We start from the raw sequence: 12,323 nt of genomic DNA, 5'->3' as shown, positions 1-12,323 counted from the left end.
CACTCAAGGTATAGCTCTAGTGGGGGTGGGGAGACCCCCATCCCCACTAGAGCTATACCTTGAGTGCCCTACCATCCATTCTTAATTAGCACATTCGTTTAGATAATATCACCAACTTTAACACCTATGTGTTCTTTTGTATTATTGTTGTTGACATCTTTTGATGATCTGCTTCTATCACTGCTTGTTTGTCCCTACAACCACACCCCCACTCCACCTCTCTCTCTCTCTCCACCCCCCACGCACACACCTTAAACCAGCTTATATTTCAACTCTTTCTTGGACTCGAACTCAAGTTCTGTCGAAGGGTCATGAGGACTCGAAACATCAACTCTTTTCTTCTCCGCCGATGCTGCCAGAACCTGCTGAGTTTTTCCAGGTAATTCTGTTTTTGTTTTGGATTTCCAGCATCCGCAGTTTTTTGTTTTTGTTTTTATTTTTTTTTACTTCCTACTACTTGGTTATCAAAAGGCATATTCTCATTTAACTTTATGACTGCCTTAGCTCCCCTTTTGGAAAACAAATATGCACTACTATCCTCCCATATATCAACTTTTTCACCAACTCTCACTCCACCCTTTGAGTGACGATTTATGAGCTCTGTCCACCATGTTAAACAATTACACTAGCAATTGAGAGGGGTGCTCCATTCATCACTAAAATGGAGGAATTCTTGATGGTCATGGAAACTTACATAGCCTTCCATGCCCTCCTGAGGGCTCCAGTCTTTCCAGCTGATTCGACCAGCTCGCATTCGGATTGCTTCATCTGGCCAGTGAAGCTCTCTCCTCTTGGACATGTTGATGGCTTCCATGACTTGGCCAGTGTCAATTATCTGCAAAGAAACAGGAAAAGAAAGAAATACTGGCATCACTAACTGGCAAACATTTTACGTGACGATATCCGATCTAGCATTCAAACTGAAAACTCATTTATATTCTTCAGTTCTCTGCCCGAAGGCAGGTCCAACCCACAGCGCCTCAACTTCCACCATCGGTTGGGCAAGGAAGCAGGTCCTGGGTCCACCTCAGCCGGAACAGGGATCAAACCCTGCATTCCAGGCATCCATCTGATCCACATTGGCTGTACAGCCAATCAACCCTCTAAGGTGTCCAAATTGCTATGGGAACATACACTTGTAGCCTGGAACTATGAATAGTGATGGTGGGGAGTCCAATTTCTTTCCATCACATGGCTGACCAGGAATCTCTCCCAATCTGACCATTAAGCCATCACCATACCTGTGAAGGATTTACTCAACCTTTTTGGCCGAATTATGAATGCGTCTTCCTTGGCCAACAAGTCCTGGAGTGGGATTGAACCTTTAGCTTCTGGTTCCGAGGCAGGGATGCTACCTACTGCGCCACAAGATCTCCTCCCATTTATATTCTCATCTGCAAATTTCAGTGCTAAATTCAGGGTGACAAAGTGCCAACTTAGTTATGATGTTCTACTGTAACAGCCTTTACCCTGCTTTGGAATATATATTTTAGGATATAGAACTAACTGAATATCTTTGTACCAGAACATTTGGCTCTAAGCTGTATGTTTATTATACTGAGTCCAGTGTGATTTCCAAGCTGGATAATTGGCTGTCACCAGATACATACTTGATGCAGAAATGCTTGGCACTCTTGTTGGCATTTACTTTGATTACTTAACATTCTATCAATACCTTTGCATTGAACATAGCATTGTTTGTGTCACATTTTATCCCTTGTGAGGAATTATCACTTAACTCACTGATCAACACCAATGTACTGCAAAGCATGGAACATCAGGAATGTCCATTCCAATGTCAATATTCAGACCTCAGCTCAGGCTGTGGTCAGTCTGCAGTTATCTGATGGGCAAGTCTTTCCAATCAGCTCACATTGGGAATGTAGGTGAAAACTTCCAAACACAATGGATTGCTCACACAAGAATGCACAGAGCCCATCCGTTCAGGCTACACTTCAGTAGCTTCAAAATCACCACTCCAACTAAGAACTGCATTGATGGGCTGTGGTGGAAAGACCATATTGGGTTATACTGTAGGATCAATGCACAAGTCCAACAGTGAAACAAGGCACTATGGCAGTCAGAAATTCCAATTTAACTTAATATCCAAATTGCTATTGATCAGATTTTCTGGAAAGGATTCCATTTTACCTGGTTATAATTAATTCATTGCCCCAGTTCACCTTTTTTTGAGGCAATACTACATTATGAGCAAATTGGACCCAAAGTACAGTCCTTGAATGAAACTTAATATGCAAAGTCACTCTAGGATAGAAACTTTTTTTTATTTTGTGGGATGCGAGGGTCACTGGCAAAGCCAGCATTTGTTGCCCATCCCTAATTGCCTCTGAGAAGGTAGCGGCGTGCTGCTTTCTTGAGCTATTGCAGTCCATCTCCTGTAGGTACACCTAAAATGCTGTTAGGAAAGGAGATCCAGGATTATGGTCCAATGAAGGGATGGCAATATAGTTTCAAGTCAGGATGATTTGTGGCTTGGAGGGGAGCTTGGTGGTGGTCACGTTCATCTGATGTCCTTGTCCTTCTAGGTGGTAGAAGTCATGTGTTAGAAGGTGCTATCGAAGGATCCTTGGCGAGTTGCTATAGTGCATCTTGTAGATGGTACATACTGCTGCCACTGCAGCAGTAGTGGAGGGAGTGAATGTTTAAGGTGGTGTATGGGTGCCAATCAAGCAGGCTGCTTTGGCCTAGGAGGTGTCGAGTTTCTTGAGTGTTGTTGGAACTACACTCATTCAGGCAAGTGGAGAGTATTCCATTACACTCCTGACTTGTGCCTTATAGATGATGGACAAGCTTTTAGGGGTTCAGGGTGGGTTACTTGCCACAGAATTCCCAGCCTCTGACCTGCTCTTGTAGCCAAAGTATTTATATAGCTGGTCCAGTTAAGTTTCTGGTCAATGGCGGCCACCAGGATGTTGATAGTGGGGGGATTCAACAATGGCGATGCTGTTGAATGTCAAGGAGAGTAGGTTAGATTTTTCTGTTGGGGATGGTCATTGCCAGCACTTATATGGCACAAATGTTATTTGCCACTTATCAGCCCAAGCCTGAATGTTGCCCAGGTCTTCCTGCATATCAACATGGACTGCTACAGTATGAGTTGTAGCGCATTGTACTGAACATTGTGCAGTCATCAGTGAACATCCTCACTTCTGACCTTATGATGGAGGGAAAGTCATTGAAACACTGAAAGGTGGTTGGGCCTAGGATACTACCCTGAAGAACTCCTGAAGCAATGTCCCGTTACTGAGATGATTGACCTCCAACAACTACATCTTTGTGCTGGTATGAATCCAACCAATGGAGAGTTTTCCTCCTAATTCCTGTTGACTTAAATTTTGCTAGGGCTCCTTGATGCCACACACAGTCAGATGTTGCCTTGATGTCAAAGGCAGTCACTTAACTCACCTCAAGTTCAGCTCTTTGGCCTATGTTTGGGCCAAGGATATAATGAGGCCAGGAGCTGTGTAGCCTGACAGAACACAAACTGAGCATCAATGAGCACGTTTTTGCTGAGTAAGCATCACTTGATAGTGCTGTCAGCGGCACTTTCCATCACTTTGCTAATTTTCAAGAGTAGACTAATGGGGCAGTAATTAGCTAGATTGGATTTATCCTGCTTTTTGTGGACACAACATTCCTAGGCAATTTTCCACATTGTCAGGTAGGTGCCAGTGTTGTAGCTGTACTGGAACAACTTGGCTAGGGGTGCGGCTAGTTCTGGAGCACAAGTCTTCAGTGCTACAGCTGGGGTGAAAACTGACAGAATAGATTTGGATTCAGCTACGTTATGTAGGGCTGTGGAAATCAATAACATTGTCAGAAGTTTACGAAGATACTCTTATACCTTTCTAAGTTTCTGCCGTTTACATATTTTTCTCCATTATTCCTGAAGGTAGTCTTTCACCCTCCATTTCTCTCTAATATTCATAAATTTTATCTCCAAATCCTCTGCATGAAGTAATCTACTGAATTTAGCCACTTTTTGATACACTTCCTGGCACAGGTCTTCAATGTCTTATCTATATAAATTACAGAAGTAACTGGGTTCAGAAAAACTAACTTATTCTCACCACAGTGTAATCCCTATGTTGAAAGAGATGCTGCAGCCTGCCCTAGACCCATCTAATAACCTTGTCATTTTTTCCGTTGCTTGCTCCAGTCATAGCACCTCCCCATCAGAACAGGTGCAACCCATTCTTCCAAAGCAGCAAGACGGTGCCTCACATGGGAAATGATGGAAAGCACACTTGACAGAACACAGTGTCTTATCTATATAAATTACCTAAAACTGCACACCCTGCTAGCAATCATTGGCTGCATTACAGAGCCACTACTTTGAGGGATTATATTCTGTTTCCTCCAGCAGTTTTACAATGCAAATGCAGTTTAAATTAATGAATGGTGCTGTTGGGAATTTGGGTCCTTGCATTTGACCACATTGAGCTCTGTAATTGTTGATGATTCAATGATAGTTAAATAGGAGCCCAGCAGCAAGCCATGCACTATCACCTATTTGAATTTTGTTTATGACTAACAGATGTGACTCCTGAACAAAAGGTTAATTTTAAAAGATTTTGAATGCACAATATATCATCTCACCACTCCTATCTAAGAAATTATTAAATTGCAGAAATTAGATGTCAATAGCCATATTGTAAAGTTGAGCACAATCTGTGTCAATCTTCCCTAGTTACCAAAATAACATTTGAATGGAATGTTCCAGGGTAGTTCTTTTTAACACAATGACAATGATCGTTCTGCTGCTCCCAAGTGATAAATGTAAAATCTGCCCAAAGACCTCAAATTTACATTTACAAACTGTTCTATTACACTTTTCAAAAAAATTATGTAAAATAAATTAGAGAGCACAGAGACTTGTTATGCAGGCAAAAATATTCAGAAATGTTTCTGTACTACAAAATCATTCATATTTACCTACTAGTTCCCCATTTTGAATCCTTGCAGCTGAAGCATTCTGGTTGCCATGAGCGTTTAGCTAAGGAATGACCTGACCTCATTGGAGACCACTGTTAAACTTACGGAGCATTTCTACTTTTCACACTTGCTCTGGGACATCTCCCAGTTGGATCTGAAAAATTGCTCAAACTACTTTAAATTGATCCCTGTCTCTTGATTATCGTACTTGCTCATAAATACTTTCAACGGGTCTCTGCTGCCTGAGTTGTGTGTAAAACCTGAGTCTCAGAGGTAAAACAGTGACAAAGTTTTTTAGCTGGAGAGATAAATGTAGATTTGTACTTCACTGCATTAAATATGCATGAGGAAATATACTCCCTGCTGCCTGCCCATCTTTAACGAATCTTTGAGGGGTCACTTTTTGCTACTTTGTTCCATTTTACTTTCCTCTCCCCATGACGCACTGTAACTGTAAATGGATCAGACAGATATAGCTACAGGTATATGTAGCTATTTAGCCCACAACGTAGGAATGGAGTAGCAAAGCCTCTGTTCCCTCCGAGTGATCGTCCAGCTAAGACGGGCAATTTGTCCACATTGGAAGATGTTGGGGGAAGACAAAGAGTGAGTACAATGTCCATCCACGCAGGTCGAATAGGCTACTCTAGGTAAGGCCAAAACATTTGTCTCAAGTTCTTGAAAAGGACATCATGAAGCCTTGTGGGCCACACATTGATTTAGCTGTTAATGTTCTCATTAATTTCAAGCTACAGATACTAAAAGATCATGTACTGATTTAAGATTTATCTATTGGTGAGGCAACAGCACAAGAACAGCCCTTTCCAATGTCAGGGCTCACAAAACATGACACCAGCTAGTGATAATATAAACACAATTAGAACTGAGCTGTTTGGGCTTCTTCAGTTGGATCCCAAAGTCAGAGGCCACCTGTCCCTTGGCTTAATTTGGAAGATAAATTCTCTAAAGTGGCTTCATGGCTGGCTGTAAGATACATCTCATTTAAATGGAGGAAGCACAACAGGAAATGTTTACTGCTATGTCATTTCATCTCCAGCTTGTATGGAATACAACATTTCTTAATGAGCATGTACCTGGACTCTGTAGTTAATTTCCTCCTTCTTGGCAGGTGTGTTAAATGTTGTGCTCGAGTTGCTGCCTGGCTGAATGTCCACACTGGTGACACCTTCTGCTCCTAGAAGTCCTGCCAGTGTGTTGCGTTTGCAGATGGGAATGCTCTGACTGGAGCTGCTGGATGAGGGCAGGCCGCACTGTATGCTCAGAGTGCCCGCCTGGCTTGATGGTTCTATCTGGTTCACCATAGACAGTCGGGATTGGATTGAGTTGGGCAGGTTTCGCAAAGACAACTGGCTGGTGGATGAACGGCGGCATGGCACCAGGCCAGTGGCTGATGTCCGTAAGGAAGAATGACGGGTGTTATATCGATATGAAGACTGGCTGGCAACTGAGGCACGTGCAGGGGAATGTCTGACGAGGCTGGATTGCACTGAGTGACTGCTGTGGCTGGTGCCTGTTGAAACCAAGAACAAATAACTCTTTGTACGATAAAAAGAAAGTGCTGGAAAAACTCAGTATGTCTGGCAGCATCTGTGGAGATAGAACAGGAGTTAACCTTTTGAGTCCAATAGGATTCTTTTTCAGAACTCTTTATACACCTTAGACATCAACCCAGGTTCTTAGTTTTAAACTACGATGCTATGTTTTGAATAGCAAACATCTTAAATCATAGCATTTTGGTAATACCTAATTATGTTTACAATCTCAGTGCTGTAATAAATCACTCATCAACAATTAGTCACAAATAAATTCAAGGAATCTTCCTCCCTGGAATAGTGCCTTAACTATTGATTTTTCTCATTCTTATGTTGAATAATAAACTCAAACCTAACTATACTAGAGGTGGTGTTGAATGGATGATAAGCAGGTGAGAATTAAATTTTTTGCTTGCTTTCAATATTCCATCCTCAGAAAATGACTTAAATTAGGAGGAAGAAAGGCCCTCTGGGTTTCTTTCCACCCGCACAGCTTTAAAGGAAACTTAGAGGTTATGCAGTATGATTCAAACACTGTCAAAAGCTATAATAAACAAATTCGAACGCTAGTTCATGTTGTAAATATTTTTCCCTCTCTCTCACTCAAGCTTCAACTCCACTGGGAAAAAAAAAAATCAATGAAAAATTTTCCTCAATAAATCACTTAAAATTTATCCTGCAGCTTTCCATCAAACAATTTTGAAAATAGATTTTTGGAGAGACAGAGAAATATTTCAATGCTACTGATGCATGCTGGAAATTGTTTGCACTGTACTTGTTCAGACTTCAGCTTAAAAAATATCAGGTCAAAGCCCAGGTTCTGAGGGAAGCTGAAGCCTTTGTGAAAATTGTAATTAAGCCATTAACAGATCCACATTTTTTGCCTGTTCTCCAATGCCTCAAAGTTAAAATTCAAATTCATGTTTTTAAATCCCTCCATGTCCTGGCCCCTCTCAATCTCTTTAACCTCCAGTAGCATTACAGTTCCTAAGCTCTCCTTGCTTCTGACTGCAGCCTCTGTGCATCCTTCCCCCCTTTGTCTAATTATTTGTGGACACTTAGGACCCACACTCTAAATTTCTCTCCCTAAACAATTCTCCCTCTCCAGCTCCCTCTCCGCTTTAGGATCCTTCCTTAAAAGCGACAGTGCCTCTTTTTCAATCTATTTAACGTCTTCCTAATAGTTCCTTCGGCTCTGCAGCCAGTTTTGCCTTACACCTTCGTGAAACACTGTGGGATTACTTGCTACATTAAAAACCCCAAAAACATTCTTGTAAAAATATGACACAAGAAGCAAGGTTAACTCGTGCAGGAAATACAAGCTGTAAGCACAATTTTAAATAGATATTTACAATAGAACTGTTATCCATTTCCTCAAAGGAAAACAAAAGAAGGCAATTTAGTTACTGAACTCAATAAACAATTATTTCCCTTTAACCCCTTTGCAGGGGTTAAGTAAATATTGCCATTTTGTTATTTATTTGATGCAGTCCCAGTTCCAAGACTGTTCTTAGATTTTTTTTATATCCCTCAGCAGGTTGCCGTAGCTTCTTAAAAATTCATAGCTGCCAGCCTTATTCCAAAAATAATTGGCTATCGTATCTATAAGAGGACCTATTACAAAATCTGCATATCTTCAAAATGTGTGCTCGACTCCCTCTGAAGCCTAGTACCAGAGAAAGAATGACTTGTATTTCTATAACACTTTTCAGGACCACATGAAGTCTCAAAGACTAGCAAGTTTTTGAAGTTGTCACTGCTGTAAATGCAGGAAATGTGGCAGCCAATTTGTGCACAGCAAGGTCCCACATACATCAGTAAGATAATGGACTAGAAAATCTGTTTTAGTAATGTTGGTTGAAGGATAAATATTGGCCAGGAGGCTGGGAGAACTCCCCTTTTCTTCTTCAAAATAGCACACTGGGATCACTTACATCTACTTGGAAGGGCAGTCAATGCCTCAGTTACATGTCTTATCTGAAAGACAGCAACACCAACAGTCCCTTAATTCTGCACTGGAATGCTAATCTATATTTTGTGCTCATGTTCTTGCATTGGCAACAACCCACAGCCTTTTTTAACAGACAAGACAACCCACTGAGTCAAAGCTAATATCAAAGACAGAAAAATAAATTTTGAAACACATCAATACTGACTGTACAGTAGAGTTATTTTTAAAATGTCATGCCTGATTTAAAGGGTCCAATGCAAAATGAACTGTTTCATGTTTACCAAAAATGCCTTCTGAATATGTCAGTGAATGTTTACCCTCCAAATTAAGCTGCATCAAGTAAAGATCTCCTGAAACATCCGGCAGGTTCAGTGTCCTCTGACAGCTTGCTGCTTAACCGATCTGCAATGGACTAACAGAAGAAACTGAACCCATCATTAATATTTTTAGCTAATGGTGCAGTAACTGAGTATAGGGCTCATACTGATGGGACTTACAATTATGAATCTGTCTTAAAAAATGTGCTCAAATATAACACAGAATAACATGACCTTACCCAATATGGGTGGATTAGATGTGACTGGAGGCTGGAGACCTGCTCCAGGCCCATATCCAGCTGGTCCAGAGCCTCCATGGGAAGTACTACTTTGGGACTCATTTGCAGTTACATTATTACTGGCACTGGAGACTCCACCCGCATCTGAATCCTCAATATTTCCACCACTGTTACAACCAGCACCACATCCTTTCCGTAACCTGAAGAGAACAGATACCTCAGTTAGTGTGTGGCCACTTGTGTTGAGTTTGTTCAGCAAGAGTATGTCACCTTCTGACAGGGGAGCACTATACTCCAGGATTGTGGCAGAATTAGGGCAGCTTAATGGGCTCTTTCTTACAACTCACAATGCACAAATATCCCAGTCTCAACTGAGGTACCTGTGCAGATCCTGAGCAGAAAAAAAACTGTAGTGCATGATTGCTATTTCTGCCGTGTTCTCAGGTAACATTGTGCTCTATCAGTTTTTATGTTCTTCCACCTGTTCTCACTGGAAGCTGGTTTTGCACCGTTTGATGACAATGTATAAAGTGACAAGACAATTTCTGTCACATTTGACCACAAACCTATCAGACAGCAAATTGTCTAATTAGAACCAGCTTCAGCGTTTCCCTCCTTTTCCTATCTGAAGCTTGTGTCGAGTAACAAATATTTGTCCAATTAGACAAATAGCAACACATGTTTAATATGAATGCAGAATATTTTACTAATGCTACTGTTGGCTGCCAACTTTTGGCACTTAACATGGTCATGTCAGGTTCTCGATCGTCCTTCAAGACGAAGATGACCACGTTCATCATCTGGGGTGTTTAGTGGAATTCCGGTGGGTATGTAGGTGACTGCTACAGCTGATTTGCACCCAGAAACTTTTGCTGGAAATAGGACAGAATAGCACAGACGATTGAGTTTTTGGCAAGTTGATGGCTCAGGATTAACTCTCCTTGCATTTTCTCTCTGCCTCTGATATGCCCTTGCTTTAGAAGGAGGCCTCACTATTTTTAATTTGGTTGTGCCAGATGCAGCAATCCTGGGTGAGCTTCTCCCAGGACTCAAAGTCAATATCAAAACTCCTAAGTGAAGCCTTCACAGTGTATTTGTAGCGCTACCTTTGACTGGCATGAGTGTGCAACCCAGCCTCAAACCCTCCTTTGAAGATTCGCTTTGGTAAGCGAGCGTCAGGCTTTCTGGCAATATGCTCTGAAGAAGTCATATGGCCTCGAAACTTTAATTCTGTTTCTCTCTCCACAGATGCTGCCAGACATACCAAGTTTTTCCAGCATTTTGTGTTTTTACTCTGGCTATATGACCAGCCCAACTCAGTTATGACTGCCTTAATGTAGTGGTTGAGCTTCTTGGTCTGATCCTGGTACACAGGCCAAGTCTTGCATGTGTAGAGCATGTCTCTTCATCAATGTTGACAGCTCGAGAGAGTGTGCTGCCAAGATGAAGTGAATTATGCACTGCTAACAGGTTTTAGTCATGAATTTAAAGCTTGGGCTCAAATAGGGTTTTTCTGGAACGGGCTGGAACATTGCTTCAGTTTTTTTGGTGATTGTAAGGCTGAAGTGGTCGTAGCATTGGAGAACAAGTCCATGCTGCATTGCCTGACCGAACCGGCAGCTAGTCAACAGTCATTGGTAAACAGGAAATTGCCCCCCTAAACAGTGTAAATTTCATCACATTTCCACATCTCTTCAGCTATGATGAAGGGTCATACGGACTTGAAACGTTAACTCTGTTTCTCGCTCCACAGATGCTGCTAGACCTTCCGAGTTTTTCCAGCATTTTCTGTTTTTGTTTAGGAAATTGCAAAGTATGTTCTTGAAGGCCTTAGTCTTTGCCTGGAGTCATCGCAGATTGATCAGCTTCCCGTCCATGCAATACCTGATTTTCATGCCAGGATCACCGTCATGGAAGACATTGGTGAGCATGGCTGAGGAAAACATACTGAAGGAGGGTTGGGGCTAGCACACAGCCCTGTTTAACTTCATTAGCGACTGGGAATGGGTCAGAAGACTCACCATCATCCAAGATACATGCGAGCATGCTGTAATGGAACTGTCAAACCATTGTGATGAATTTTTCAGGGAAGCCGAATTTCTCCATTATCTTCCAAAGGTCCTCGCAGGTGACTGTCAAAGGCCTTGGTCAGGTCAACAAACGTGATATAGAAGTCCATGTTCTGTTCTTGGCAATTCTCCTAGAGCTGTCTAACTGCAAACAAAATATTAGTGGTTCCACGGCCTTTTCTGAAACTGCATTTACCCTCTGACAACAGATCCAGGTCGAGGTGTTGCACTAAGCAGTTAGAAGGATTCTGGCAAAGATTTTGCTGATGACTGACAGAAGTAAGATTCCACTGTGATTGTCTCAAGATTGGCAAGTTCCTTTTCACTTGTACGGGTGGACAATGGAAGCATCTTTGTATTCTTGCAGGATGGTTCCTTGCTCCCACAAAGACTGAAGGAATTCAGTGGGCTTCTTGAAGAGGCATTGACCAAGGCATTGACCCCTCCCAGCCTTGTAGGCCTCAGTTGGGATAGCATCTGCTCCTGAAGCTGGAGTTTGATCGCATCCATCATTTCTATCAGTGTGGGAGGATCATCAAGGGAGCAGCTGATGACAGTCTGTTGATTATTTCTTCACTGATGGATGAAGGCTGATTGAGGATGTGGTTAAAGTGCTCTGCCCATTTTCCTAGAATTTGGGCTTCTTCTGTGAACAGTGTTGACTCGTTGGCACCGAGGATTGGTGATGAATCAGTAGACTGCGGTCCACAGACAGATTTCAGAGCATTGTACAATCTCTTCCAGTCTTTGTGGTCTGCAAATAACTGAAGTTCGTCTGCTTCCCAATTCAGCCAAATGTCTTGCCATCTCTATGAGCTTGCATTGGACAGTCCTGCGGATGTTTTGGTTGGCATCGTACTTGGATAGTGATGACTTGTCACTGAGGTGAACCCTGTAGGGGTGATGTTTCTCCTCGAGTGGTTTCTAGATTACCTTATTGTTATCATTGAACCAATCTTGATGCTGGGTGAAGATGAGGACCAACACAGGAAGAGCCACTCCAAATAGTGCATGGTGAGCCCACGTGTGAGAGGAGCCAACCCTCCTTTACACCCCATCAGGTCAGATACAGATAGACTGGATACATATTAAATTTAACTCTTACACCTGTTATGCAGGTGTACAGCCTATCCTTAGAGGAGTGCATCAAAGTTATATTGCCAGTTTGCATCGAAACTGTCGGAGCAATGTGTACCTACATTACGCCATCCTCAATATGAGCTCAAACTACCCAGTAC

At 42.1% G+C, this 12,323-nt stretch overlaps 2 protein-coding genes across 9 annotated transcripts in view; one reads left to right on the top strand and one right to left on the bottom strand.

Annotated features, from left to right (window-relative positions):
* The window catches only part of pcnx1 (pecanex 1), a 296,740-nt gene that overhangs the window by 2,589 nt on the left and 281,828 nt on the right, over nt 1–12,323 (bottom strand). For all 8 annotated transcript variants that reach the window (XM_041214599.1, XM_041214600.1, XM_041214597.1 and 5 more), the window contains 3 exons: nt 9,017–9,216; nt 6,051–6,487; nt 695–835 (listed from right to left, as the gene is read on the bottom strand). In XM_041214599.1, coding sequence (XP_041070533.1) covers nt 695–835; nt 6,051–6,487; nt 9,017–9,216 — 778 coding nt within the window. The remainder of the gene's footprint in view (nt 1–694; nt 836–6,050; nt 6,488–9,016; nt 9,217–12,323) is intronic.
* LOC121292522 (polypeptide N-acetylgalactosaminyltransferase 11-like) overlaps nt 1–12,323 on the top strand; it is a 108,557-nt gene that overhangs the window by 32,582 nt on the left and 63,652 nt on the right. The window lies entirely within an intron of this gene.

This window comes from Carcharodon carcharias, chromosome 20 (assembly GCF_017639515.1).
Source record: "Carcharodon carcharias isolate sCarCar2 chromosome 20, sCarCar2.pri, whole genome shotgun sequence".
In the NCBI taxonomy this organism is placed as follows: Eukaryota; Metazoa; Chordata; class Chondrichthyes; order Lamniformes; family Lamnidae; genus Carcharodon; species Carcharodon carcharias.
Note: the sequence above shows the minus strand (reverse complement) of the source record. Positions and strands in the feature narration are given on the sequence as shown.